The 27,990-nt window shown below is 47.7% G+C and overlaps 1 protein-coding gene across 1 annotated transcript in view; it reads right to left on the minus strand.

The window, feature by feature from the left end:
• tenm4 (teneurin transmembrane protein 4) overlaps positions 1-27,990 on the minus strand; it is a 191,243-nt gene that overhangs the window by 73,228 nt on the left and 90,025 nt on the right. Inside the window, exons 6-13 of the mRNA XM_086164949.1 lie at positions 26,721-27,100; positions 25,429-25,664; positions 12,728-12,892; positions 10,594-10,808; positions 8,704-8,917; positions 5,542-5,643; positions 4,649-4,843; positions 3,308-3,508 (exon numbers count right to left, since the gene is read on the minus strand). Coding sequence (XP_086021075.1) covers positions 3,308-3,508; positions 4,649-4,843; positions 5,542-5,643; positions 8,704-8,917; positions 10,594-10,808; positions 12,728-12,892; positions 25,429-25,664; positions 26,721-27,100 — 1,708 coding nt within the window. The remainder of the gene's footprint in view (positions 1-3,307; positions 3,509-4,648; positions 4,844-5,541; positions 5,644-8,703; positions 8,918-10,593; positions 10,809-12,727; positions 12,893-25,428; positions 25,665-26,720; positions 27,101-27,990) is intronic.

The following is a 27,990-nucleotide window of genomic DNA, read 5'->3' on the forward strand; positions in this document are numbered from 1 at the left end:
CATTATTTACGCCGCTTATCCTGTACACGGGAAAGCCAACGCCGGCTGTCATTGGACGAAAGGTTCGCCCTCGACCGGCCGCCGGTCTATCAAACAATTATTGACCCACGTCTGGATAATTTAGTGTTTCCGATGAACGTCACTCGGAAAGCGATCGGACTCGAACTGGCAACCCGGCGCACCGCCTTGGAAAATAAAAAATAGGAAAGGGGCGATAAGACAAATATTGAAGTGAATCGGGGGGAGGAAAAAAAAAAAAAAAAAAAAAAACGCTTTCTGAAGGTCCAATTACGAGGCAGTGAGGCAAACCTGTGTTATCTGTGGCCGAGGCTCTGCGGCGGGGAACGAGTTACAATCTCCCACTAAAGGGCCGTGTAAACAAACTTTCCTCCGGGTGTGAAAATGGCATTAAACACACACATTCAGAGCACATAAAAGCCCCAGGCGTTGTTTTTTTTATGGCTCGGCCGCCGCCGCCGGTGTCGGTGCACGCCCGGGTCGAACCGTCGGCAAAGCCACCCGAGGAAAAAAAAAAAAAAAAAAAAAAAAAAACAAGTTTGTGTCTTAAAAGTACATCCGAGGCAGGGAAAGGGGAGGGGATTAGGGAATCCTGCAAGATTTATTGAAAGCCCCCCATGCTTCCCCTTTGGTTTCCGCGGCGTTCCGGGCGGCTCCTTCGCTCCTCCGCCGCCGAGCTTAGCGCTGCATTAGAGCGGCGGACTCTTCACAATGAGCGGGATGAAGGAGGATAAGGAGTCGACTCATCATCATTTACAGAGCTCTGCTTGTGTGCGAGGCAAACTCAAACTAACTGCCCGTTTCCTTCAAAATCCCCGGGATTACCTAATAGGTCATCCCGTCTGCGCGGAATACGGAGGGGTTTTTGGGGTGCGGGAGGCGTCCGGGAAAGTGTTGTTGCCTTCGCTGAGGCGGTTGTACAAGTCTCCAAGATGTACCGGTTCTGGACCCATCAGGAGGTACCCTTGAAGTTCTGATCTATCGCAGAGGCGGCATCGGGCACGAGTCGATCGTCCTGCGAGCCGTTTCTCAAATGTTTCGAAGGGAACGGTGCAGCTCGCCGATTTTAACGCAAATATATCTGCTAGCTCGGATAACAAATCGCAGTTGTCTTGTCCATCCACCCATCTGCCGGATCCAGCAGGACAATTGACTCGTGCCCGATGTCGCTTCTCTGGCGGGGAGGTCCAGGTTTTCCTCTTTCCGGGAAATACTGAGGGGTTCCCAGGCCAGCTTCTGGACAGAAAGGTGCCAGGAACTAACTGGCGTGAACTCCGTTCCAGGAAGTAGCCTCCTGCTGGGAACCTTCTAGTTCTGGATTCCCAGTCCCACGCTTAAAAATGAAGAAGAGGAAGAAGAAACGGACAACAAGCTGCCACAGGGTTCATGTTCTGCAAGGCGGGAACAACAAGCGCGGTCTATCAGGCGGGTTAAAGTGTTCTGGCTCTTGTCGAAGTCTTCTCGTCGTGGCAACTGGACTTCTTCACTTGAAAGCGTTTCCGCCCACAGCGAGAGACTTCTTCTGATTCTAGTTGTAGTTCCAGTGACCAATGTGGAGTTTCTGAATTTAACTGCAAGGGTTTTGGGCGGGTCTACGTTATGGTGGCTTCTCGTGTTGTGTTGTGAGTTGATCCGCTCTGACAGATGACCATCTGCACCCTCCGAGCAACCAGGAAAGACCGACCACCAGAACCGTCCCCCCCCCGGTAACGTCCACATGAGCCTCAGTTCATGTGATCCACCAGGTTGCACTCCTTTGTTTAGCTTTACCTTTTCACATGCCAATCCAGGTAATCCCTCAGAGTTGCTCTTTTGTTCCAACCGACGACACCCCCATTAGCATAACAACCGCCCTTAGACCGAGTTTCTGCAACTCTTCCATTTACACAACAAGCCACAATAACCTAGAACCGCCCAAAACGCTGGCATTTATATCCGTAAACTCCCCACAGGTCATTGGAACGAGAACTAGAATTAGAAGTAGCCTCTCAGTTGAGAGTCCAGTAGCCAAGACAAGAAGACTTCAACGAGAATTCACCACGACATGGACGACTGAGAACCTCCACAGACAATGTTCTGATCTTCTCCCTGCGCTGCTTCGCCGCGGGAAGGAAACCCAAAATATTGATGTTCTTCTGTGAACCCTGGAAACCCCTCTGTGGCGAAGCGGTCCAGAAGAACTTGGACCTCTCGGATGCTCACTTTCTTGGCGAGCAGTGACCGCGATAGGTTTTAAAACGGGATTTCTGCGGTGGCTTAGGAGTTCCACCGAGCACCTACGTCACGTCATTCCTACGGAACCTCAAAAATACCCTGGATCGGAGAAGGAGTTGAAGTGGTTTTAGAAACCGAGATCCTGCTTCCTGGTTCTTCTGCTGCTCGAGTGCATAAAGAAACGTCCTGGTGCCAGGAAATGTTTTTGGAAGAAAAAGTTCCTACAGCGCGAAAGCAGCTGGTTCCCCTCCAGCCTGTCAGGGTCTTCCCTGAGGCCTCCTCCCCCCGGAGGGACGTTCCTGGAACACCTCACCAGGGAGGCTTCCAGGAGGCATCCCGACCAGATGCCCTGAGGGGACTATTCTCCGCCACCACGGGGGGGGGAGTTGAACACGATGGGAGCGAGCGGACGGCGCCACCGCCGGCGGATTTCATCCTCACGCCATTGTGAGGAAACCCAGAACTCGGTTCGGAGATCACGTTACGTCATCGCCGGTGACAACAGCTCTGCTCTGTCCCGGCTTTACGGGAACACGATACTCGGAAAACCCGAAAATGTTTCATGTCACGCTAATGCCGCGCGTTTCCTCCATGTCTGGGAAATTAAATCACGCCATATTTCTTGGATGAGGATAATTGAATGTATCTGTTTCGGGTTTGGCGGCGCAGAGGGTAGCGCTTCCGCCTCACAGCAAGAAGGTCCCAAAAACATTCAGGAGGTTCTCTGGAGACACCAAATCGCCCGTAAGTGGCGACCGGTTGTATGTCTCTTTATGTTACCCTCGTCGCCGGGTCAAAGGTGAACCCGCCTGTCGCCCAATGAGAGCAGAGAAAGGCTCCGGCCCGCTAGGGGTACAGCCGTAATCGCCTTTTTTATCTAGATCCGTCCTTTCTGAAAACAAGGATTCCGATCAAAGCGTTTGAAGTGTTTTGGCTGCGCTGCAATCGCCCTTCTTCCCCGCTCAAGGCCTTTTTACAAACCGCGCCGCTCCTCGTTCTCGACACAAACAAAAGCCGACACGTGGTACATTTGAAAGTCCGCCGGCGTTCGCGCTCGTCCGCCGCGACCACTCACCTGTGCCGCAGTCGTGGCCGGTCCAGTTGGGGTCGCAGCTGCAGGTGCCCGTGTCCGCCAGGAAGGCGCCGTGTCCGGAGCACTGGTCCATGCAGGAGGCCCGGGGGCCCTCGCAGCCCGGGCCGCCCCAGCCCACGAAGCAGTGGCACTCGCCCTGGACGCACACTCCTCTGCCCGAGCAGGTCGGGTCCAGGCAGTCCACTAGAGGGGTTCCAAAGAGTGACTCTTAGACAAAGAGGTACCCCGCGCGCTCGATTAGCGCCGGCGCCCGGCTTTACGTCTGCGCCGCGAGTGAACGGAGGAGCACGTAAAACCGAACTGAACGGAGCTCTACTTCCATCCGAACCGGAGAGAAGTTTGAGGAATATTAGAAACAAACGGCAGCTGGCGCGGCCCACGCTTCTGCTTCACATAAGCCTCGGCCGGCGAGAGGCCTCTCGACAAAAGAAGGTCCTTCAACGGCGAGGTGAATCTGAAAGGAAAGTCGTGATCACAACGGCCCGAGAGCCGAATATGACAGAAAAACAGAAGCGGTCGGGATTGGTTTAAAAAACGGCGGCGACGTCCGCGCAGATGTGAGACGACGATACGTATTTTTGGACGTACGTTGCACGCAGATGGCCAGCGGGGGGCCGGACGGTGGCGCGGCGGCCCCTCTTTACCGCGACATAAACGGTTGTAAAGGCCGTCGGAGTGAGACGAACAGGATCCCTCGACTCCGAGCAGATGGTTTGGGCGCAAAGCGCAAAGATCAGAGGCCAACTGACAAGAAACTCTCTCCTGGCAATTAATCATCGCGGCTGAAGGTCGCGCCGAAGAAAGGTAAAAATGGTAAAAGGGCTCTCATCCGCATTCCCCTCCAGTCCTTATGGCCAACACTCCACCCAAAATAGGATGGGGGCCTATGGATGTCACACACCCCCATTTATCAAACTCCCGGGGCCCATTTTTCATCTTGAAATGAGAGCCTTCAACAGCTGACAAACACAATGGCTCCCTCAATCTTATCTGCCGGGGCCTTATCCGCCGAGCGGGGGCTCCCGGCGGACCCGCGTCAGACGTTTCCCCAGAATTCCAGACAATGAAACCGCCATTTTTATTAATGCGTCGCCTTATATCAGAGACTCGCGGCGTATAAGTCACTCGGGTTGGATATTGCCAGGGGTTACGACTATGCTCTTCACGGCGGACGCCCTTTATTTCTGCCGGACGGGCGGTTTAAAAATAAGCCGCGCTAGCTTAACGGCCGTCGTCGGAACGTTACCCGTTAACAAACCAAAATGGCGATTAAAGCAATGGCGTGTCACGGGGTTTCACGGGGCGACCGATCAAAACAGTCACCTTCTTCGCAGTTCTCTCCTTTGTAGCCCGGGTTGCAGATGCAGGTCCCCACGATGCACGTCCCGTGGTTGCTGCACGTGACGTCCACGCACTGGTTGGTGGGGACGTCGCACTCGGAACCCTTCCAGCCGCTGTGACACATGCAGCGACCTTTCAGGTATTGACCGTTCCCGCTGCAGAGCACCGGACAGGCAGCTTTGAAAAGAGCACACACAGCGCAGAGACTTTGTTGAATGGACGTCCGGACGATCGGGCCGAACGCGGGATCGAGTCCGCGCCTGACAACCGGGCCGCGCGGCGAGAAAGAAAACGGCAAACTCTTGACCTTTTGTCTTGAAGGGCAACCGTTGCAAAGACGGTACGACAAAAATCCGCTTTATCGCTATTATCCAAAGACTTCTCCGACAATCAAAAGGTCGCCGTGTCGATCTGCGTCTGCTGCTTTCCGAACGAGGCCCGTCTTATTTGACGGGAGAACGGTGATGTTAAGGTACCTGAAGGTCCAGCAACCAGTTTGAATGTGGATAAGATAATGATTGGTATGTATGTCTTTATTTGCCGCCTTCCGATTGGCTGGCGACTCACCCAATGGAGACGAGGCGGTACGGCGGATTTGATTTTAATTTCACGAGACAATTGGCAAACTTTGGCGTCTCCAAAAAACGGCACCTCGCATTGTTTTCCCGTCGTCGTCGTGTATCCGACTGTTTGTCTCCGATAAGACATCTTTTTAGATTTCAGACTATTTGCTTGTGTTCTTTGGAGTCGGCTGTCGTCGCCCACGGACGAATTACACGGCAAATAGCCGGAGTTCGCTTTTAAGCAATCGCTTATTTTTTTTCCGTTGACGAAAACTAGGCTTTTAGAAGCGTTATTTGCCGCGAGTGACTCACCTCGCCCGCAGTCGGGTCCTTTGAATCCTAAGAAGCAGTGGCAGGTTCCGGCCACGCAGTCGCCGTTCCCGAAGCAGTTACTGGGGCAGTCGTCGATGGAATCTGCAAGGGGAGCCATCGGGATTATTATTATTAATAATATTATCGTGAGGAGGCGCGCCCCGGTAAAAAAATGCGCCGATGCGATCCTTCGAGCGGGTCGATTCCGAGCGCCGGCGGCCCGGCGGCGTTCATTTACTCCTGTCCGTGGCTAATGTTACTGTATCATATTTGGCCCCAGAGGTTTTTCTACTTTGTGCGCCACCCGGACCCGATAAATACGCCGGGGAGATCGCTCCCGCTCCGTCTATCCATCACGATGCCGCGAGCTGCATTACCCACGGCGCGCTCATTAATATTTCCTTCGCTGTGATTATGTGCGAAGGCGCCGGAGCATCTCGTCCGCCCGGGGCGGAAACTAATCAAAATCGGACGTTTAAAAAAAGAAACACAAACGACAAAGGGGTGTCTTGGCGGTTTAATGCGAATCCGTTCCTGCCGAAATGATGGCTTTAAGTTTACCGCGTCTGTAAATCGGCGAAATCGGAGCGGTGCCTTCAGGAAGAGGCGCAGCTCCGAGAGAAGCTAGCGCGGTGAACGACCGGATCGCGCAGAGAATAAGACGAGCAAGCGGTTAGCGAGCTAGCGGTTAGCGAGCAAGCGGTTAGCGTTGTCGCTCTGAGTCGAGAGCGAGATCTTTCCGAAGGGTTCTTCGGAGCGCTGGAACTTTGCCTCTCTCGTCTCGATAATCCCCGAAACGAGGAGGAAAAAAAAAATCTTGTCCGATACCTTCGGGCGCCAGAAGCTCCGAGGCAAAACTTACGGAACAAAAGAATGTCTTGTGCTCGACAAAGCGCTAGAAATGCGAGCCGCGGATTCTTTTTTTTTTTTTTTTTTTCTACTCGGGAGAGTCAATCATCGGCGAGGATGGAAGGGGAAGACAAAGAGAGAGGCAGAAGCAGACCGGAGATACGACGGAGGGGGTGAAGGGAAGGCGGCGCGTGGAAACCCGCTGTTGATGTGGCTCTTTGTGCCGCGGGCTCGCTAGTGCCACGTTGGGTTAGCGAAGGGATGCGCGGGGAGGTCGGCGGTCCTCCGGCATCCTGGAGGCAAACAGACTATTTGTTTCGCGAGGTTTTGATGGATTCCGAGAGGAGCGACCGCGGGTGGCGGGCACGCCCGGGCCTTTTTCTTCGCTCGGAGCGAACGCAGCTTTGCGCGGGCGATGCGCCGGGTGAAGGTTGGACTGTCCGGAAAAAACAAAAAAAAGCAAACCAAAAAGCCGCGGGTGCAATTACGCGCCGTCTCGGGTTTCTCCTTTCGCTCGTTTAAGGGAAAAACTAATCGAGCCAGTTTGTAATTTGGTGTTAATCAGACACTTTATATCTAATTTAAGGTGCCGAGCGTCAGACGGGGAAGGTTTTCCACATTAATACGCCTCGGATTCAAGTCATCTTGGATACATCCATCACCGGCATTTCTGCGGGGAGCCAGAAACGGTCGCGTTTAATTGACTGATCATAAACCGCTGCCTGTCGCTGCCGCTCAGAACGCTGACGCAGTTCAGAACCCTCCTCGCGTCTCCTCGGAGAGCCGGGGAAAGGGGAGGCCGTGAATATCTCTTAGCCACGCACTCGACATAGACCGACGCATAAATCACGGATTCAAGCAGGGCTTCATTGAAATTCATTACCCTTCATATCGGGGGAGCTGACTATTGTGTGAGTGTCCGGTCATCCGGGGGCGGGGGATCGGCGCGCAGGTTTAATCAGCGCCTCTTCGCTCGCCGCTTTTTGAATGACGGGCTACATCGCCGCGCGACGGGGGCTACGGGATGCGGAGAAAGACATCGGCGACGGCTCTCCGGCTCTCCGGCGGCGGGAACAAATGGCTTCATGCTCCAAGAGGCCGTGATGCAAAACATTGAGTAGGACAAATCTGACTCCGCTTCGGAGCCACGGGCCGAGTAATGAGGAGGCGATCGGAGACGGGAGCGCCTTCATCCCGCGCTCGCAGATGGATGACGCCGCGCCGCGAGAAGGGGGCGGAGCCTCGGCGACAACGCGGCGACCGCTCCTCCGATCGGAAACCCCCCCGAGGTCGACAGGCACTTGAGCACTTGTGACCCATTTGTTTTTTTTTTTTTTTTAGAAACACCACCCACCCGGCAGATCGGCTCCGATACCGACGAACGGCGCTTAAATCTAGCTTCGGCTCGAGGCCAATTTGTCGCGTCGAAATCCTGCCGGCTGCGTTGTTTGCGCCGCAAACCGCGGGGTGGAGGCTTTCTCGCGCGACCCGTCGAGAAGAAATAAACTAAAGTAAACACCTGCCCCCTCCTTTCCACCCCCGTGTTATATCATATCGCATATTAAATATTGAATTACAGCTGTTGTCGGCGCAGCAGGGGCGTCTGTCTGCTGTCACGTGTTGCGCCGGCGTAGCGGACGCTTCCTCATCGACCCCCCCCTTCCCGCCCCCGTCGCAGATGGGACCCCCGGCCCCGGGAGCTTTTTAATTAAAGAGCACGCGAGGAACGGCTCCCAGCTGCCGTCCGGTCCCCCCCACCCCCCCAACCCTGCGAAAGCCGACACCTCGGGGGGGGGGGGGGGGGGGGGGCTTTCGCACCTTCGCTTGATAACGCGAGCGCTAATCAGAGTTAGCTTTCGGGGCAGCGGGGAAGGGAGGGAGGGGGCGACAAAAGAGGAACAAAATGAATTCACCTCCGCCGTGGAGGACACACGCCGCCGCCGCCGCCGCTGCGCCACGAGGAGCGGGAAATATTATACCCACTTTGATATCTGGAGAGTGGATGGAAATTGGAGCAAATCATAGTAAAAAAAAAAAAAAAAAGAAAAACGGCACTCGCAGGAGGGGTACAATCACGCTTTCAATTGTATGCAAATGGATCCCAGAAGCCGGACCCCTGATTCGCTCACAAGACACTCAGACTAATGAGGGTATTATGATCCCTCAATGCCCTCCTCGGGGGCCTGGCAGGATAGCGTTGATGTCCTGATTCTTTTTTGTGTGATATTCAACTTCACCTTGATTAACCCGCGCTTTCTTTGGCTATTCCGACGGCCCTCCCCGAAAAAATAGAGGAGTTGCAGAAGCGCTCACCTATGGCGGTGGTGAGGAAGGACACGGTTTCCGTTTCCTTCCCGTCGTTGTAGATCGCCAGGTGCCAGATGCCCGAGTCCATGTACTGGATGAAGCCCGTGTCGCGGGCGGCGACCGGCGCCAGGCTGCGCTGCATCGCCGCCGCCGCCGCCTCCAAGCCGTGGGCGTCCTGGCCGAGCAGCCGCCTCCCGTCCAGCAGCTCCACGAAATCAAACTGCAGGGGGAAGCGAAAAGAAATAAGCCAACCGTCATTCGGTCCGCGTGAATAGCTCACGCGGTATTAGCATCGGACGGGTAATTTCATCGCCCGCCTATCTCGCATGAAAGCCTTGTTCAAAACTATTAAAGTGAAAAATAGGGAGGGTTCTTGAGGAAGCGGGAAATAAATAATAATCAAAATTAAAAGTCGGTGTTTACCGAATAGCAACTACAAGGGCTCGCTCCGTGTCGGCGGCGCCCGGGTGAATACCGATGAGACGGCGTTTCATTTCCATCTCCGTGAGGAAAGGGATCTCGACTCATCTGCCACTCCGTGTGTAATCAGTAGAAAGCTGGAGAAACTCCACTGTAAATTACTCTCTTTGAAGTAAAAATAGAGGCGCGGGAAAAACACGATATTTTGACTGCGAAATGAATCACGCTGGGTATTCATTTACACCACCGAGAGAGGGGAAAAAAAAAAAAAAAAATTGGAAATAAAACAGTGCTTTTGAAAAATTCCTTTAACCTCGGCTACATGCGCAACACGGTGGCTGAACCGCGCCGGCCTTTCAGCCGGAGAGCTTTTACGAACGCGGAGCGTCTCGTCGGCGCGGATGGAAAAAAAGGAATTAAATGAATGATATGGGAGGAAAAAAAAGGTTTCCGGTGCGATTCTGGCGGCGGGCCTTTCTGCGTGGAGTTTCATCTTCCTCCCACTGTGAAAAAACGTGCAGGAGACACTTTTTTTTTTCAAACAGTTATTTTCATTGTTTCTTTTAAATATGTTTTTGTATTTGTCTGAATGGAAACGTTGAGTGGTAAAACACCGTAAAAAAATTATTCTTCTTATTATTATTATTGTCATCTACGTTATTAATGTGATAACTATTTTTATTTTATCACAAGATTATTCTTCTTCTTATTATTATAATAATGATTGCTATCGCTGTTGTTGATATGATTATTATTTTTATTTTTATTATTATCACTAGATGATGATGATTATTATTATATTATGTTATTATTATGAAGATAAGATAATCTTTATTGACCTGTACATGGGAAAGTATTTTCAGCATAACATTTATAGTGTCAATAAATATAAATATAAATATAAATATAAATATAAATATAAATATAAATATATGTTGAGAGACAATTAGAAGACAATTAGAAAATAGTAAAAGACATATTAACAAATAAATACACAGCAGAGAGAACAATACATCAAGGATAAAAACGGACAACAGAATGGAAAGTATAATAATAATATTTACAATATTATCATATAATATTATGTTATGATATTATATCATGTATAAATATATAATTTATAAATATAATACAATATGATATCATATATATTTTTATCATTGTCATTATACCTATTATTGAAACATTATATATGACACAAATGATCTTTATTGCTGTTGTTCTTAATCATATTAATATTAACATTATCATTACAATTATTATTATTATATTGCTATTAAATTGCTATTGCTCAGACAACGAATGGACGGTCTTGCGTCTCATTGCGGCGCTGTGATTGGTCCAAGGTGAACCCGCCTCTCGCCCAATGACGTCCAGCGATCCCGGCTGCAGGACGAGCGGCATTTCTAATTTATGAATGCAGGGACGAACAAAGAAAACCATCCGGCTCCGAAGCCCCGAGGTGTGTTTTCCCACCTGTGTGTGTGACGGCGGGAGTCCCCTCCTTCCATAAATTCCCACTAAGGCGTCTTTGCCGAGGGACACGTTGAACTTCAGGTACATGGGGTGATCGACGAAGACCTGGGACCTCCAGAAGATCCCTGGTGGGATCTGCTGCGCCACCTTGCGTCCCACGTCGATCTCCCCCATATCTATGTAGCTGTCGTCCGGGAACAAGCCGTCCAATTTACCTGCGATGCACACAAAGCGGAACGGTCGGCGAGACGGCGCCATCAATCCGAGAGGGGAATCGCAGACGTTCAATCACATCCGTGACAACCAGAGAGAAAAATATAACCAATGACCCCCCCTGCCACACACACACACACACACACACACAGTATTCCAGTTGGGGGTGGGAGACAAAAAGTAAAAAAAAAAAAAAAAAAAAATTGAACAGGACGGAAAAGAGGTTTTTGCCCCTCGACAGAATTCTCCTCGTGTCCTGAAGTGCGGCGATTGCTACGAAACAGCGGAATAAAAGAAATCCCGCTCGGAAAGTGAAATGATGAAATACAATTCAACACCGCGTCGCTTTGATTATTTCAAAGCGCCGGCATTCTGTCATTAAACCGCGGATCAAACTGTGCAAATTTTATTGAAGTTTCATCCCCGCGCTGATTTTTACCATTTTTTTTTTCCCTTTTTTTTTTTTTTTTTTGTTCTTTTGACTTCTATTTAAATGCGTTCCCGTTTTTTTTTTTTTTTTTTTTTTTTCCATCCAAACCGTGATGGGATGTCAAGCCATGATTAAAAGACTCGGACATACGGTGCACGAACGGTACCGACGACGCCGGAAAAAAAAAAAAAAAAAAAAAAAAAAGACAATCCCTTCCAAAACCGCGTGGATAATAATTGAATTAAAAAGCGATTTAAATATAAAGTGTCTTTGAGACGGGTGTCAGGACGTCGACGGCGCATCCGGCGCCAGAATCTCCCCGCGTTATACCCTTATATTGGACTCTGCGGATACGGCTACATCTGTTAGCCCGTGTAGCTAATTGCGGTCTCCGTGTCCGACGCCATATGAAGCGGCCCCCAGGACCCGCTGCCAGAAATGACTTCAGGTGGCGGGCGCTCGCGGCAGATGGCGCCTTCCTCAGAAGCCCATCAGCGGTAATGGCTCGAACAGGGGCCGCGCTCCCCGCCTGCCAGATCTTGGCTTAACGCGGAGTAACTAAAACTACTTTTTTTTTTTCTGTGCGTGCATGTGTTTACCCGGCGCATTAATGGCGCAATCATCAGGCTGTTTAAATAAATCATAAGTCCAGGCCGGTGATAATGGGCCTCGTGCTTAAATAAATGGCTGTTGTTGCGCGGGGTAATTGCACTTTGATGGAAAGGAAGACGGGACTTTGAAGGAGGCCACGCCGATGCGGCGCAAATCCGCATCCCCTCCGCCGGAGACTCGTTATTTTATTTTATTTTTTTCTCCCCGGCTGCGGCTCGGCAGCACCGGACTCTCGTTCAGAAAAGAAAAAAAAAAAAAAGAAAGAATCCGCGGCTATGGATTTCCCATCCGCCCCAGCTGTGCGGCTCCGCTTGCTGTTAGCTAAACGCGCCCTCCGCCGTCTGTTAAAACGAAAAGACAACTGCCGGATTCATCTATATGGTAATGGTCCCGTCCGCCCGTTGTCCGCCCGCGGAAAATCACATGGCAACATTTTGCCGGGGAGCGGAGAAAAAGTTTTCTCCTCGAGTCGAGCGGGCCGGTACCGCGGGGCGAACGCGAGCTTTCTTTGGCTGCCAGGAAAGGCGGCCCGGACCGAGGAGATGAAAGGATCGCATCGGTCCTGAAGGGAAGAGAGCGGCTAATCCCCCCTCCGGCCCCTGGATACTCATTCCCTTAAGCTGTTCCCATTTTCTCCCTCCAGGAACAAATAGCACTTCCCCACTTACAACAACTTTCACAGGATTACAATGCAGATCTCCGAGCATACCGCGGAGAAGGCGAGTGACCGCGGCGCGATACCGCCAGACAAAAGTCGAAACCAGCCCGCGCCGCCTTCGGAAATGTCATCCGTAAACTTTCAGATTTGAAAAAGCGAACTTTTCCGAGTCGATAACGAGCCGCAGTAGACCCGGGATATTAGTCGAGAGCCGGACTTACTGTCATCCTTACCCCGGCGGTCCGGAATCTCCAAGCCCGTGTTGCCCAACGGCGGCAGGCTCAGGTCGGTGGGGAAGGGTAAGCCACTTGTGTTGTCCTCAGACAGCTGGTACATCTGCCTCTGCATGGGCTTCAGGTGCCAGTTTAATCCGAAAAGATGCATGGCTGAAAAGATTCGACACAAATATGCGGTTATGCCGTGTTTTCGCTTGGGTTTGCGTTTGTGCGTACAGTTTGTGTTGGAAATTGAAAAGAATGTTAAAAAAAATTAAAAAGTTCTAAAGCATACAAGTCAAACTCGGGGGCCAAATGCGGTCCGCCACGTCATATTTCCGATTGTCTTAACCCTTGTGTTGTCTTGGGGGTCAAAAGTGACCCACTACCATGTTGAGCTGAACCTATTTTTTTTCCCAACTTGAAATTTTATGGCTCTTCCTAAAGAGACCCCATAATTAGAAAAAGTGATACTTCTTTTTTGTTTATGTTTCCATGTGGGCTGTAAACCACTAGGGTACAAAGATTGTCTTATGGGTCATTTTGACCTGTAGGACAAGTGGAGTAAACACAATGTTAAGATCGCACGAGGGTTAAAATAAATAAGTCAAAATCGTGCATTGACAAGAAACTACATTTCCCACGATTCGTGCCGCTCATGTTACCCTCAAAAAGACGGCGTCCCTCCATTAGATCGCGGTGTATCCACATTAATGTCGTGTCCGACAAGTGGATTTGAGAGAAACAAAAAGTCCCTAAATGTCCAGGAAGAGAAAAGTTGATGCGGATGGAAGGCTTTTTCAAGAAAGACGGGAGGGCGAATCATGTTTGTGCTTCAAGGAGAAAAACTGGGGTGTCTTTTGCGTTATGAGGCAGCGTCGTCGTCGTGGAGCTCAATCTACGTCAACATTGTGTCACCAAATACGAAGCTAAGTATGCTAGCTTTCCAGAAAAACAACATGTTCAAGAATCAAAACCCAAAATGTTGTCGAATGAGAAATAAATTCAGAGTTATTTAACATTAAGTTAGATTTATTTTACATTACATTTGGTTACATTTAGTTACATTCATGATGTTAGCGTTCCATGTGGCCCATGTGTTGAGCCGCATTTTGTAATAACAGTGCATTTTGTAATAAACGTCCAAAATGTAGTAACTTTTTCATTTCATTTTGTAATAAAGCTGCATTTTGTAGTAAACTGCCCCAACACATTTTGTAATCAATTTTGCCGCATTATGTAAATAAGTTATTACATATTGAGAAGATTATTACAAAATGCACTTGCAACTTTTTTATCCTTTTATTCTTTTATAGGAAATGTAATAACATGGTGCATTACGTAATAACAATTCTAAAGCATAGTTTATTTGTTTGTTAATTTTATTTTACTTTAAGGTATTTGTAAAAGCTAGGCCTATTACTAGTGTCACTGTATTAGCCTAGTAGCAGTACTTAGCAATTACTATCAGTACACTATTCAAAGGTTGCATTAACAGAGAATATTCTATAAATTCCATGTTATTACATTTCCTAGAGAATAAAAAACACGTTTGACGGCCCCAGAAGACAAAAATGAGGGGAATTTCAAAACAATGTTGGCGAACGGCGAAGGAGTGAGCGCGCCGTAGAAGCTAACAACGCGCTAACAACGCTAACAAACCGTGGCTCTGGTAGACACATGTGTCTTGCTTCGTGACCAATCGTGTGTTGCGCTATCCTCATAAAGAAATCCGCTAAAAGCGTCGTGTCAGTGTGAACTCGGCGGGTCGGCGTGAACTCTTTTCAACATCGGTTACCATGGTAACCGTCGTGTCGTCCGCGTCCCCGGCTTAACTAGAAGCCACAGCATGAAAAAGCAACAGAGGGCTTGATCCTGAGGCCAGCTTTTTGCCAAGCGGTTACATCAGGTGAGTAGAAGGTGATAGGACGGCATCTGTCTCCACGGCAACCCCCCCCCCCCCCCCCCCCCAGGTGCCCTGTCACTTCCACAACCTCATATCTTTACCATTACCCTAGAAAACTTCAGGACAAAGGGAAGGGACGACAGAGCGGGAATATTTCATCGCGCACTCCCGAGGATGAGGCGCGTTGATATTTTACAAGGTCAACAAAAGAAACGTCCTTTGGAACAATGGCAGGGCTGAGGTGGAAGAGGAGGAGGAGGAGGAGGAGGAGGAGGGCCGAGTGTGACAGATCACCAATACCAGAATGGACGAGACGAGCTTAGCAAGGCAAAAGCAACCTTGGAGTTTAACAGTCAGCAGAAAAAAACGGCCCCAGAAAGCCAAAAAACGTCGTTTTTATTTGCCGGTCGCCTTCGGCCTCGCGAGTAAACAACAAGCCCGTTCTTTTTATGACGAAAGAAATGATTCGAGCGTCTCTAAAAGTGGGCACGTCGGGGGAAGCGGGGCATTCGCGGTTCTTTCGGCGCGCCGCTTTGCGCGTTCCCGCTTTAGTCCTTGTACGACGACGGGGATCATCAATACGGATGAAAAGCTGTTTTGACAGAATTCGAAACGACGCGAAGATACAAAAAGAAAGATCCCACGACTGACAACTTACAACAGCCTAATGTACAGCTCCTTTTTCTTCCGCCCCGTTTTGCAAAGCTAACAAACGCGAAATCGGAAAGCGGCGCCTTTGAGGGAGTCGGCTTGTTAACTGCTCATCTGACGGAATGACGGGACGCGGCGGAACGTGGGCTTTTCATGGCTAAGAACAAACCTGACAGCTTTAAATCTTGTTGTAATTATCTGCGCCGCAAGATGCTGTGACATTCCAAAAAAAATAAAATGAACAATAGGCGATTTTTTTGACAAAATTGGGAACTTCCATAACCTGAGTCACTTACTCAATCTAAAACGCTGTATGTTATGATTATGATGGTTATAATCATATTGCTAATTTCATGTCACTGTGTAGGATTGTGTGAAATTTCTTCCAAATTCCACAGTTTGTCCAGAACATGCGGAGAAATTGACAATAAAGCTGACTTTGAATTTTGAATTGAATATATCATTCGATACACAGAACTGGGGAGAAAACAACAAAAATGAAAGTTGATCAAAATGCAAAATGCAATGCTCGACCCTTTCTCCAAAAAAAACAAAAAAAACAATAGGCGATTTTTTTGACAAAATTGGGAACTTCCATAACCTGAGTCACTTACTCAATCTAAAACGCCGTATGTTATGATTATGATGGTTATAATCATATTGCTAATTTCATGTCACTGTGTAGGATTGTGAGAAATTTCTTCCCAATATCACTGTTTGTCCGGAACATGCGGAGAAATTGACAATAAAGCCGACTTTGAATTTTGAATTAAATATATCATTCAATAAACAGAACTGGGTAGAAAACAACAAAAAAATGACAAAAATGAAAGTTGATCAAAATGCAAAATGCAATGCTCGACCCTTTCTCCCAAAAAAAACAAAAAAAACAAAAGGCGATTTTTTTGACAAAATTGGGAACTTCCATAACCTGAGTCACTTACTCAATCTAAAACGCCGTATGTTATGATTATGATGGTTATAATCATATTGCTAATTTCATGTCACCGTGTAGGATTGTGAGAAATTTCTTCCCAATATCACTGTTTGTCCGGAACATGCGGAGAAATTGACATTAAAGCTGACTTTGAATTTTGAATTGAATATATCATTCGATAAACAGAACTGGGGAGAAAACAACAAAAAAATGACAAAAATGAAAGTTGATCAAAATGCAAAATGCAATGCTCGACCCTTTCTCCCAAAAAAAACAAAAAAAACAATAGGCGATTTTTTTGACAAAATTGGGAACTTCCATAACCTGAGTCACTTACTCAATCTAAAACGCCGTATGTTATGATTATGATGGTTATAATCATATTGCTAATTTCATGTCACTGTGTAGGATTGTGAGAAATTTCTTCCAAATTCCACAGTTTGTCCAGAACATGCGGAGAAATTGACAATAAAGCCGACTTTGAATTTTGAATTGAATATATCATTCGATACACAGAACTGGGGAGAAAACAACAAAAATGAAAGTTGATCAAAATGCAAAATGCAATGCTCAACCCTTTCTCCAAAAAAAAACAAAAAAAACAATAGGCAATTTTTTTTGACAAAATTGGGAACTTCCATAACCTAAGTCACTTACTCAATCTAAAACGCCGTATGTTATGATTATGATGGTTATAATCATATTGCTAATTTCATGTCACTGTGTAGGATTGTGAGAAATTTCTTCCCAATATCACTGTTTGTCCGGAACATGCGGAGAAATTGACAATAAAGCCGACTTTGAATTTTGAATTAAATATATCATTCAATAAACAGAACTGGGTAGAAAACAACACAAAAATGACAAAAATGAAAGTTGATCAAAATGCAAAATGGAATGCTCGACCCTTTCTCCCCCCAAAAAAAAACAGCGCATGACGGCGTATTCTTCTGTTCGAATTTTACCGTCGCCCGGCTTCAAGGTGAAATGCGTCGCTAAGAAAAACCTATCGGATTACCGCCGTAAAGTCGAAATGCCGCGAGTCGAGCACGACGTCGGTCGAGGCCCCCCGTTTTTTCCGCTTTTTGAAAATAAAATTCAACAACAGCACTTTCCCATCCATCATTTAACTTCACGTATGGAGTTCACGGCTTCAGCTCGGGCCAGGAACTCATACATGAATGAAACGGAGCGGAGCTCTTTGAGCGGTTGCTAAGAGACGAATCCTTCCAGAAGTTGGTCCAACAGTAATAATCTGTTGATAAACCCCAGAGATGCATATTCAGAGAGCGCTACTACGAGCGAGTACGGCTTGGAGTAGAATTTCAGCGCTTTTAGTTGATGTTTTCTTCACTAAATAACTGCTGGGACAGTCCGAACCTCTCTGGGCGCTCTAGAAGAGGGCGGGTTTCATCGCTTACAAAGATATAAAGAAAGGAAAGCGGCCAAATCAAAAACGGCTTGCTGGATCACCGATGCTATTTACCGTAGATCCACTAGCATCGACGATAATTTGGAAGAGTTTGTCACGGTCAGCAAAAGGATATTCGGTTAGCATATTCTGGAGTCCTGGCAAATATACTGGAGTTGGAAGTACAACACAACTGGAGCTTTGGGAAAAATGATTAAAAGGAAGACGGATGTTTCGGCGCAGAGAGAAGCTAACGGCAACTTTCCCTCCGTGTGAATGGAAAAGGCAGCGCCAGCGAGGATGTGCGGTGATCCCTCGCTATAACGCGGTTTACTTTTCACGGTTTCGCTACTTCACGGATTTGCATCGTGCATTGCGTTCTGCATTCTGATTGGCTAAAAAGTCACTCCGCTTCTTCTCTACCTGTGCGTCAATAACGTCGCGGTTTAATATGTACACGTACGTAAAACAGCTTGCCGAATTTACATGACGTACGTGCAAATTCTCTCGCAATTTCGAGTTTCTCTAAAACCCATAATGTTGACAAAACGCTCTGGAGCGACAAAAGGGGCCAAAAGGCAGCGGAAGATGCTATCTATCGCAGATAAAGTTAAACTTCTGGACATGCTAAGGGAAAGTAAAAGCTATGCGGCTGTAGGTCGGCATTACGGAATGAATGAATCTTCCATTCGTTCAGTAAAGAAGGAAGAAAAAAACATAAGGACGACAGCGGCGATAAGTTTTAATAAGGATGCAAAAAGGGTTGCCGCAACAAGACCATGGTAAGGATGGAGTCTGCATTCGCTCTGTGGCTTAATGACTGCAGGAAAAAAAACATTACGTTGGAAACGAACGTTATCTGTACAAAAGCGAGAATACTGGATCAAAACTTTGCTGACAGTGACAGGGAAGAGGAGGAACAAGCGCATTTAATGCTAGCAAGGGCTGGTTTGAAAACTTTAAGAAACACTATTTGTCCGACTGTACTTTGTATTTTTTTCATAATCATTTTTAATTTACTCCCGTTTAATCCAATTACTCGGGTCGCGGTGGGCGGTGCTGATCTCTGCAATTTGAAGCCTTCTGTTCACATTGACGATTAAAATTATTATTTGATAGTACAGTACAGTACTTATTTGTTGAAAAAAAACATTTCTAAAGTACAGCACTTTTATTTGTGAAACAAATGATTGAGCCTGTAAAATGATTTGTTCTTTCGTTTCAATGCATAATCGAGTATTTAATTGTATGATAATTGTAAAAAAAAAAATAAAGGTTTCTAAAAATAAAGGATTTTGCCTATCACCGGTTCTTTTTGGAACGTAACCCCCGCGAAAAACAAGGGTATACCGTACGTCGTGTCGCGTATCCACGATAAACCGGCCGACGCTTCTGATTCGTCGTCGCCGAGCTTCGCGGCGTCCTTTTCCTCAGTGTCTACGTTTTTTTTTTTTTTTCGGACTACGCCGTCACGGCGCAATGACACTCTCCAGGACTCCTCCGATTGGCTGTGAAAGTGCGGACAGGCTGCGGGAATAACAAGGTGCTTCTAATGAGGCGGCCGCTGGCAGAGACAGGCTGTGTTTGTGTTCCGCCGACGTTACCGACCTGTCAAGAGCGCTGAACTTCGCATAGCCCATTTTGTCCCGAGCACATGTTGTGCCCTCCTTTCGCTTATCTCTTGGCAGGAAGTTGGGTCACACCATGTGCCAATTAGGGAACAGAGGTACCGCGGCAGAAGACTCCTCGGCCAATCCGAGGAGCTCGGCGCTTGTTGCCGCCGGTCGTCTCTTCAAGGGGAGCCGGAGGAAGCGTTTTCCCCCCAAATCCACGGTCAAAATCATCAAATGCCACCCGGATCCGGAAAAAAGGGACGAATGAAATCTCACGACCGCGTTCCCGTATTCATATATTTATGATTCTCTTGCGGTTACAGGTTGACAAACACGGATGCTTTATTTCTTCGGCGGAGACCGAACAAACAAACAACTGCGGCTCTGACTGGGATTCATACATACTTATGTGCGGAATTGAAATGTAGGAAAATACCCCTCTGGTGGGATAAGATTTTATATTACAGGGCTTTTTCTTCTTTTTTTTTTTTTTTTAAATCAATTTACTTTGCTCACAGGTGGGATAGAATGTAATGTTCACTTCCAGACGAATCTATTCTTGACATTACAATTTTCTTTCCAAACATTTAAAGGCAACACCGAGGTACTCTTGCACTGTGTCTTTGTATTTTTATCTTTACTGCTGCCGCGGTGGGACACGTTTTTTTTTTTTTTTTTTTTTTTTAAACCAGAAACCGCGCCGCATTTGCACGCCAGCTCGGTGTTTTTTTTTTCACTTTTTTTTTTTCTCTTTTTCACGAGGGGACTCGACAGACGATAAGCCGCAACTTTTTTCACTTGAACAACGATGCGGCTAATATATGGATTTTTTCGGGGGGGGGGAGCTAACAAGCTTCAAGTCGCTAAAACATTTATCCTCGTCACATCGGACCGATGAAATGACCCGGAAATCTTATGTCCGTTCAACTCCGACACCGAAGAAGACGACTGACGGTTTTAGTGCGAAGGAGGAAGCCCGAGATTGCGATCGGCTAGTCCAGGGGTCGGCAACCCTTAACACCCAAAAAGCCATTTGGACCCGGTTTCCTCGGAAAAGAAAACACCGGGAGCCGCAATTACTTTTTGACGTCTAAAATAAAGGTACCACTGTATATATTGCTTTTTATTACCTTTACACTTTGCAAAAACAAGTGTGAAGTTTGTTGCTTCTGAAATTCACAAAGTAGTACGGAGAAAATTTAATTCTATTTATGTTATGAACTCATTTTGGGCTTTCAGAGCGTGTAGCGGAGCCTTGACCTGAATTTTAAAAATAAATCGGGAAAAAAATCACTGTGTCAGTTAACAATAAAAAATAAATATTTGCAAAATATCTTCATAAACATTTATTTCACCTGGTTTATGGGACTTCTGCTCCTGAACTTCAGCGCACAGCATCTGCAAATCGGGACTTTAGCGGCCGGCGGGTATACCGGCTTCCCCGAGTGTGACGTTATTTTGAGCGGCAAAAAATACTGAATATAATTTTATTTAATCTTTCAAGATGACAATAATCTTCCAACTTAGAACTAAAAGTTAAAAAAAGGAATTAACACAAATGAAATCAATTAAATATTTATCATTTATTTTCCTAAGCCACTCGGAGCCGCAGTGTAAAGATGAAAGCGCCGCGGCTAGCCGACCCCTGGGCTAGCAGGTGCGGCTTATATTGAGGCGTGCTCACTAGTCCGGAAATTTTGGTATATTTCATCCCCGCACTTTATGACGCGTTGAATTTATAATCTTGGCCATCACCAAAGTCGGAATTGGACGGCGCCCCGAGGGTGCAGGGCGCCTCCCGGGAACGGCGCGTCCGCCTTTCGTTGTGATTCTACCAAATGACCTGCGGGCAACAGCGCGCCGCCGAAATAGATACCGACATGGTCGTGAATAATGTCTGCCGGCGATAGGAGAACTGAAATAAAACAAATAAACCGTCTCTTAGTGCGTCGTGGTGCAACACAAGGACGCTAAATAAGGAGAGGCTTTAACTTCTGCGCTTCCACAAGCAGGAAGCAACCAGTGCGATGCAGGTGTTTGCGACGCGCACCTTGAGCCTGACACTCCAAATAAGACTTGCAGAAGAAGAGGAGGAGGAGGAGGATGACACAGCATTCTTGTTCTGCATGTCGGGAATAATAACCGCGGACTGTCAGACGGGTCGACTTGTTTTTATCTCTCTCCGCGCCGCTTCGCTTAGCTACCTCGCGACCGGTTTCGGACGATATGTCCACGTTCCTCCGCGAGCCTCGGACCTTTTCGTGGATCCATTTCATGCCGCTTCTGTCCGTTCTGAAGAGCAGCGGGTTTGAAAAACGCCGCTCTGACGTTCACAAGAAATATCCGGTAACGGACGTGACTTATGAGCTCCACCAATCATCAGGCTACCTACATCCTACGAGTTTCCATGTAATTGTAAATAGACTGTCGCCTTGGAGTTCCAGGAACCGAAGTTTCCGGTTCCTCTGCTGTCCGAACGCACGGTCCAGTTCTTGAAAAGGTTCTTGGAACTGCAGAAATGCCCAGAAATATGAAAACATCTCGCAGGGAATCTCCATTAAACCATAAAAGGGACGCCTCTGTTTCTGAATTGCGCTGACAGATCAATAGATTTAAAAAAAACAACATCTCGGTCTGCAAATGGATGAATTTTCAGGACCGATTTCAGACCCAATGAGGTGTAAAGAGCATCCCGGAGGTCGGCGAGTAAACTGGCGGGTAAACTAGCCGGTAAACTGACCCCGACTGGCCTGGCGTCGCCCGATATCCCCGCGACGATCCTTTATTTACGCTACAAAGTCGCCGCCACAAAAAAAAAAAACAGGCGGGAGCGCAAAGTTTTGACAGGCCTCGTTAACCACCTCACCCCGATTTCCCAATTACCAGCCCCCGACAATTAATTGCACTTGAAATTAAACGTATTTTCCCGTCAGCCTTTAATTAAATCCTGCCCCCCTCGCCCTTCTGATTGTGCCTCGGATGGCGGGGTGAAGGTTTCGGTCCCCCGGCGTGTTTGCTCGCGTCAACGGAGACGGCCCGGACTTTTCGGGGTGTAATTACGGAGTCTGATTAAGCACAATCAAGATGACGGCGGCGGCGGCGGCGGCGGAGGGGGGGGGGTTTGGATTTTGGCCGAGCCGAAGCGCCGTTTTGCTTCTACTTCTAAAAAAAAAAAAAAAAAAAAAAAACGGAAATCTCTTCGCTGATGACGCCCAAGAGACGGATACGAGTGTTTAATTGTTCTAAAACGGCCGCGTTGTTAGCAAAGACAAAAAAAGGGCAATTAGCCGGCGGAAAAAAAAAAAAAAATTGGGGATTTCGCTTAAAGAAATAAGTAAATAAAGGAGGATTTTAGCGTCGTGTCAAAGTCGGAGAGGATCATGACTGCTCCGCCACAACACTCCTAACACAGTCTTTAATGGACGATTCATTTATCTCGGCGGCGGAGGGCCGCGCCGAGAGATACGCCGGATCTTTCATTGACTTCATGCAAATGAGCCGCTCCCGTTCTCGCCGCGCCCGCAATTTCCTCCTCCTTCGGCGCGAGATTGAATTCAACCTTCTCGCCATTTATATGTTAAACAGCTCATTCGCGGCCAATCAAAGGTGTATTATGTGATAAAATATGGGGAATACAGCCGAACATCACTCCCCTGTTTTAATCAGTAACTACAAGGTGGGACAAAGTTTTCTTCACTTGAATCCAAAAAAAAACTGGTATCACTGACTTTTACTTCTCAAAAAAAAAAAAAAAAATCAGAATTTCCTTCGGGATTAATAAAGTTTTATTCCAGTTTGGATTGTGAACCAACGAAGTGTTGCCGTTCTCCCGGACTCTCGTTGTGGATACAGGTTTTCCACAAACAACATGAACGACGATAATCCGTCGCGGCCAATTTTTGGACAGGAGAACCAGGAGGAACCTGGCGTAGGACGCAATGAAGCCCACGCAGAAAGGGGAATCCAACTATTACATCTAGAAGACACGAGTCCTTGGAGATCCATCCAGCTTTTGCCACCGGTTTGGGAAAAAGGCTAAAAAAAAGAGACCGAAAAACAGTTTTTACCGCAGATCGCACTGAATTCGGCATAACCCCGGACACTTGAACTTTAAATACGGCACAGAACAATAAACCCTTTTTTTTTTCTCCATTTTTCACTTTTTTACATTTTTCGTATTGATCAATTTATTCTTCTAGATGTTTTTTTTTTTTTAATTTTCATTATTACATATTTTATTTATTATTTTCATTATTATATATTTTATTTATTATTTTCATTATTATATATTTCATTTATTATTTTTTATATATTTTTTGGGCTCCTATTTTACTGTTTTTTATCTCTAACCCAGAGATCTTGCTAATGTTGTTTTGTTGTCCTGCCTTTTAAGGTTGTTTGTGTTTGTGTTTTTGATTTCACAGAACCTGAGAGCTGCTGTCTCTGAATTTTGTTGTATTCTGTCTGATGACAATAAAAGTTTTGAATCTTGAAAACCAGGATCCTTCATGCTGCAGGACGGAAGCACTAACCACCTCTACAACAATGTAATCCAGCATATATTATATATGTGTGTGTGTGTGTGTGTGTGTGTGTGTGTGTGTGTGTGTGTATTGCTCAAAAAAAATAAAGGGAACAGTTAAACATCACAATATAACACCGAGTCAGTCACACACTGGGTTCATACATTCGATTTCCATTGGTCATTTTTGTGTGATTTTGTTGTCAGCACATTCAACTATGTAAAAAAACAAAGTATCTAAAAAGAATATTTCACTCATTCAGATCTAGGATGTGTAATTTTAGTGTTCCCTTTATTTTTTGTGCAGTATACCGTATATATATACTGCTCAAAAAAATAAAGGGAACACTTGAACAACACAATGTAACTCCAAGTCAATCCCACTTGTGTGAAATCATAGTGTCCACTCAGGAAGCAACACAGATTCATTTTGACTTGTTTTAAGGACATTACATCAAAGTTGGATCAGCCTGGAGTTTGTTTTTACACTTTAATTTGGAGTGTGATTCCTAATCCAGACCTCCATGGGTTTTGATACAATTGATTTCCATTGATCATTTTTGTGTGATTTTGTTGTCAGCACATTCAACTGTGTAAAGAGCAAAGTATTTCATAAGAATATTTCATTCATTTAGATCTAGGATGTGTTTTTTAAGTGTTCCCTTTATTTTTTTTAACAGTGTATTTATCGTGCATTGAGGCTTGGGATCAATCCCAGCTGTCACCAGGCAAGAAGGTTCAACCTGGACGGCTGCAACTATTCATTCTCTCGTTCACGTCTGAGCCTGCTGCACGTTTTTGGACTGAGAAAACCCGACACACACACACACACACACACACACACGTCAACATGGCCTACCACGGGAACAAAAAAACTGGATAGCTAAGAAACTCTTAATTTTGGCCTTTGACGCTGCCACCATGTTGTGTTTACAAAGTGCTTTGCTGCTCGAGCTCTGCCGGCCTTGGTGGCGGTGGCGGCGGCGGCGGCTAAGTCCCGCCCCTCCCGAGATGACTGACTGCTATTGGCCCACGTCCCGCCCCCCCCCCCCCCCCACCCGGACTCAGAACACACATGGCAGGGCGGTTCGGACACTCGCTGCCAAGCGCTGCTGAGACGTTCCTGGCACCCATTTTTTTTTTTTTTTTTTTTGAAGGAGTAGAAAGAATAATGCCTGGAATGAACACATGGTTTAAAAAAAAAAAAAAAAAAAAAAAAGAAAAAGAGAGCTGACATCGGGACGGCGAGTCTTGGAAATATGAAATTAACATCTAAAGTGAATGCAGCTTCTCAAAGCGGACCTTGCAGGTGCTGCCGTCAGACCGGGAAACAAGGTACTTTGTGACAAGCATGAAAATAAAAGCAAAGCGGTCGCCGTCAGAAGGAGCCCGATCGATTTCCCAGCGGACGCCGCGGCGCCGATATCCCGGGCGACAGCCTCGGACCTGCCGGTTCAGAAATCCTCAATCAAATCCGGAATATTTTATAACCGAGAAGTGCGGAGCCGCTATCAAGCGACGGCCGATGGCTTTTCTAATCCGATCCATCGAGGGGAGCCACCGGGGGTATCGCAGATCTCCGCGGGCGTTAACGTTAATCTGGCGAAAAAGGAGTCGATCTGCGCTGAGAGAAACGACAGCGAGGTCTCGGGGTACGACGGACTCACCGATGAAGTAGGCCAAGAGGAAGAGCAGCGTAACCGAGATGAGGATGGCGCTCAGGGCGGCGCATTTCCAGTTGCAGTGCTTGTAGGGCTTCTTCAGGCTGAAGGCGGGCCGGGAGAAGGTGTTTCGGGGAAGGGGGCGCGGAGGCGGCGAGTACACCGTGCTGGAGGTCAGGGGATACCCCGGCGAGGTTGTGCAATACATCGGTGACGTTCCACCCGGCTTGAACAAGAAGTGCCTGCAAGGAACACAATCTCCCGTCGGTCGATCTTCTTAAAAAGATCGACCGACGGGATGTTAAAGCCTCGTCCCTTCCGCTAGTTGTCGATTCTGTTTGGAAGCGCATTCAGTGTTGTGTTGACTCCAAAATAAAAACGCGAGTCGATATGAGATGTAATTGACGGGTAATTTCCGATCATTTCCCGCGGCGTGCGGCGTTTCGGGCTAGCTTTCGGGCTAGCGTTTCGGGCTAGCTTTAACATCCCGTCGGTCGATCTTCTTAAAAAGATCGACCGACGGGATGTTAAAGCCTCGTCCCTTCCGCTAGTTGTCGATTCTGTTTGGAAGCGCATTCAGTGTTGTGTTGACTCCAAAATAAAAACGCAAGTCGATACGAGATGTAATTGACGAGTAATTTCCGATCATTTCCCGCGGCGTGCGGCGTTTCGGGCTAGCTTTTGGGCTCGCGTTTCCAGCTAGCGTTTCGGGCTAGCTTTAACATCCTGTCGGTCGATCTTCTTAAAAAGATCGACCGACGGGATGTAATTGACGGGTAATTTCCGATCATTTCCCGCGGCGTGCGGCGTTTCGGGCTAGCCGGGCTAGCGGCGTCCCCTCGCCGCTACGACCGGGTTCCCCCCATCGGCGAGACCCTTCTTATTCTTTTCAAGAGCCTCCCGTTTGACGACGTGATCGAAAGCCGTGTCACGGCACAGGATTTGGAAAGTCACCGGGAACGTAATTAAAATTTCCCCCCCAAAAAACAACAAAAAACAGGATGGATTCCTGGCAGTCGGAGATAACGCGGACGACGACGACGATTTGTTTTGGACGTTAATCAAACGCGGCGCCAACACCCGAAGCCCGGCTCGATACGAAGCGTTCGTCGCGCCAAAGGCTAGAAGAGACAGATACGTCAAATATTTTAAGAGACACACACTGATGATTGACTGCACTCCAAACGGAGGGAGGGAGGGGTTGATGGTAAAACACAGCAGGCATTGCGGTATTTCTTTCATTTCCTTTCATGGCAAAGCAGATACTTCTGAGCCAGATAGCAAAACATGCAACATACCCATCGCCGTACGCGGCATCGTGACGAGCCGACGCCAGAATGTCCATCTCAATGAGGTTGTCCTGCAAAGTCTCAAGGAATGTCTGCTTTGCTATGTTTCTACACACAGGTGGAAAGATGGATATGGAGCTGGCGTGAGACGAGCGTGCGAAGGAACAAACACAAAACAAAAAAAAAAACACAGAACCGCTAAAACACAAGCACGTGGCCGACCACGAATGGACACCCAGACGAGAACGGGACGCGAGCACGCCGAGGCGACCGGGAGAAAACGATGCATCGCTAAGAACCAGAACCTCATCGCCGCGAGCGCTTGTTTCAAAACGCGGCGCCGATACCGATGAAAAGGACGAGGTCGCGCGGTTGTGTTTTTTCCCGAACTAGTTTTGTCGTGACGTAACGGCGGAAAAAGCCAAATACTCGCGAGCCGGCGCGATAAAGTCGCCATCTGCAGGGTACGTCGGCAAAATGGATTTTCGCGGAAGCGCCTCCGTGTGGTTGCTAGCGTTGACATGGAGTTTTCCTCGAAGTCGAGGTCACTCGCCGTCGTGTCATGGTTACGTCCGAGCCGACGCGTGGAAACGTGGAAACGCGACTTACGCGCGATTAAATCCTCACATTATCCAGATGTAGCGTTTTAATCCCCGGCGACGACTTCACTCCTGGCCTCGGACGCATCGAAAATCATCTCACGGTTTGCCGAGGAGAATCAATAAGGCAATCACATCAAGACGACGCGCCTGATTTTTTTTCCCCGGTTAAAAACGAGGAGCAAAGCTTGACGCCGAAACGGGACGAAGCTGATCCTCAGAGAAACAAACAAAAAAAAAACAACACAACTTTGCAAACGGAGATCGGCCCATTTTTTTGAAATCGGCTAGAAAATAGCGGGTCGGTTTCGAAGACGCCTCGGAAGCGAACCGACCGACGACCGACCCCTCCTCCTCCCCGCCGCCCCGGCAGCCGTTCCACGAGGACTGCAGCGATGCGATGGAGAAATGGATCTGTCCGCATGCGATGGGAAAGCTGAACATGTTTCGGCCGCTACGAGAGAAAACCTCTGTTTTTGACGTCTCCGCCGAAGGCTCCCCGCTTCTTTGGCTCGCTCTCCCGGGGGAAGGATGCCGATTTTAATGAGACGCGAGAGGCCCCGGCGGCGTCTCTCCGACGGAAGACCCGGTATCCGACCCGCCGCCGTGCGATTTATCTCCACCGTTTATTTCCAGCGGGGTGACAGGAGAGGGCGGTAAAGGTACTATTTGAAACGTCC

This window comes from Fistularia commersonii, chromosome 18 (assembly GCF_037954325.1).
Source record: "Fistularia commersonii isolate RoL2024-O1a breed Wild chromosome 18, RoL_Fcom_v1.0, whole genome shotgun sequence".
NCBI classification, from domain to species: domain Eukaryota; kingdom Metazoa; phylum Chordata; class Actinopteri; order Syngnathiformes; family Fistulariidae; genus Fistularia; species Fistularia commersonii.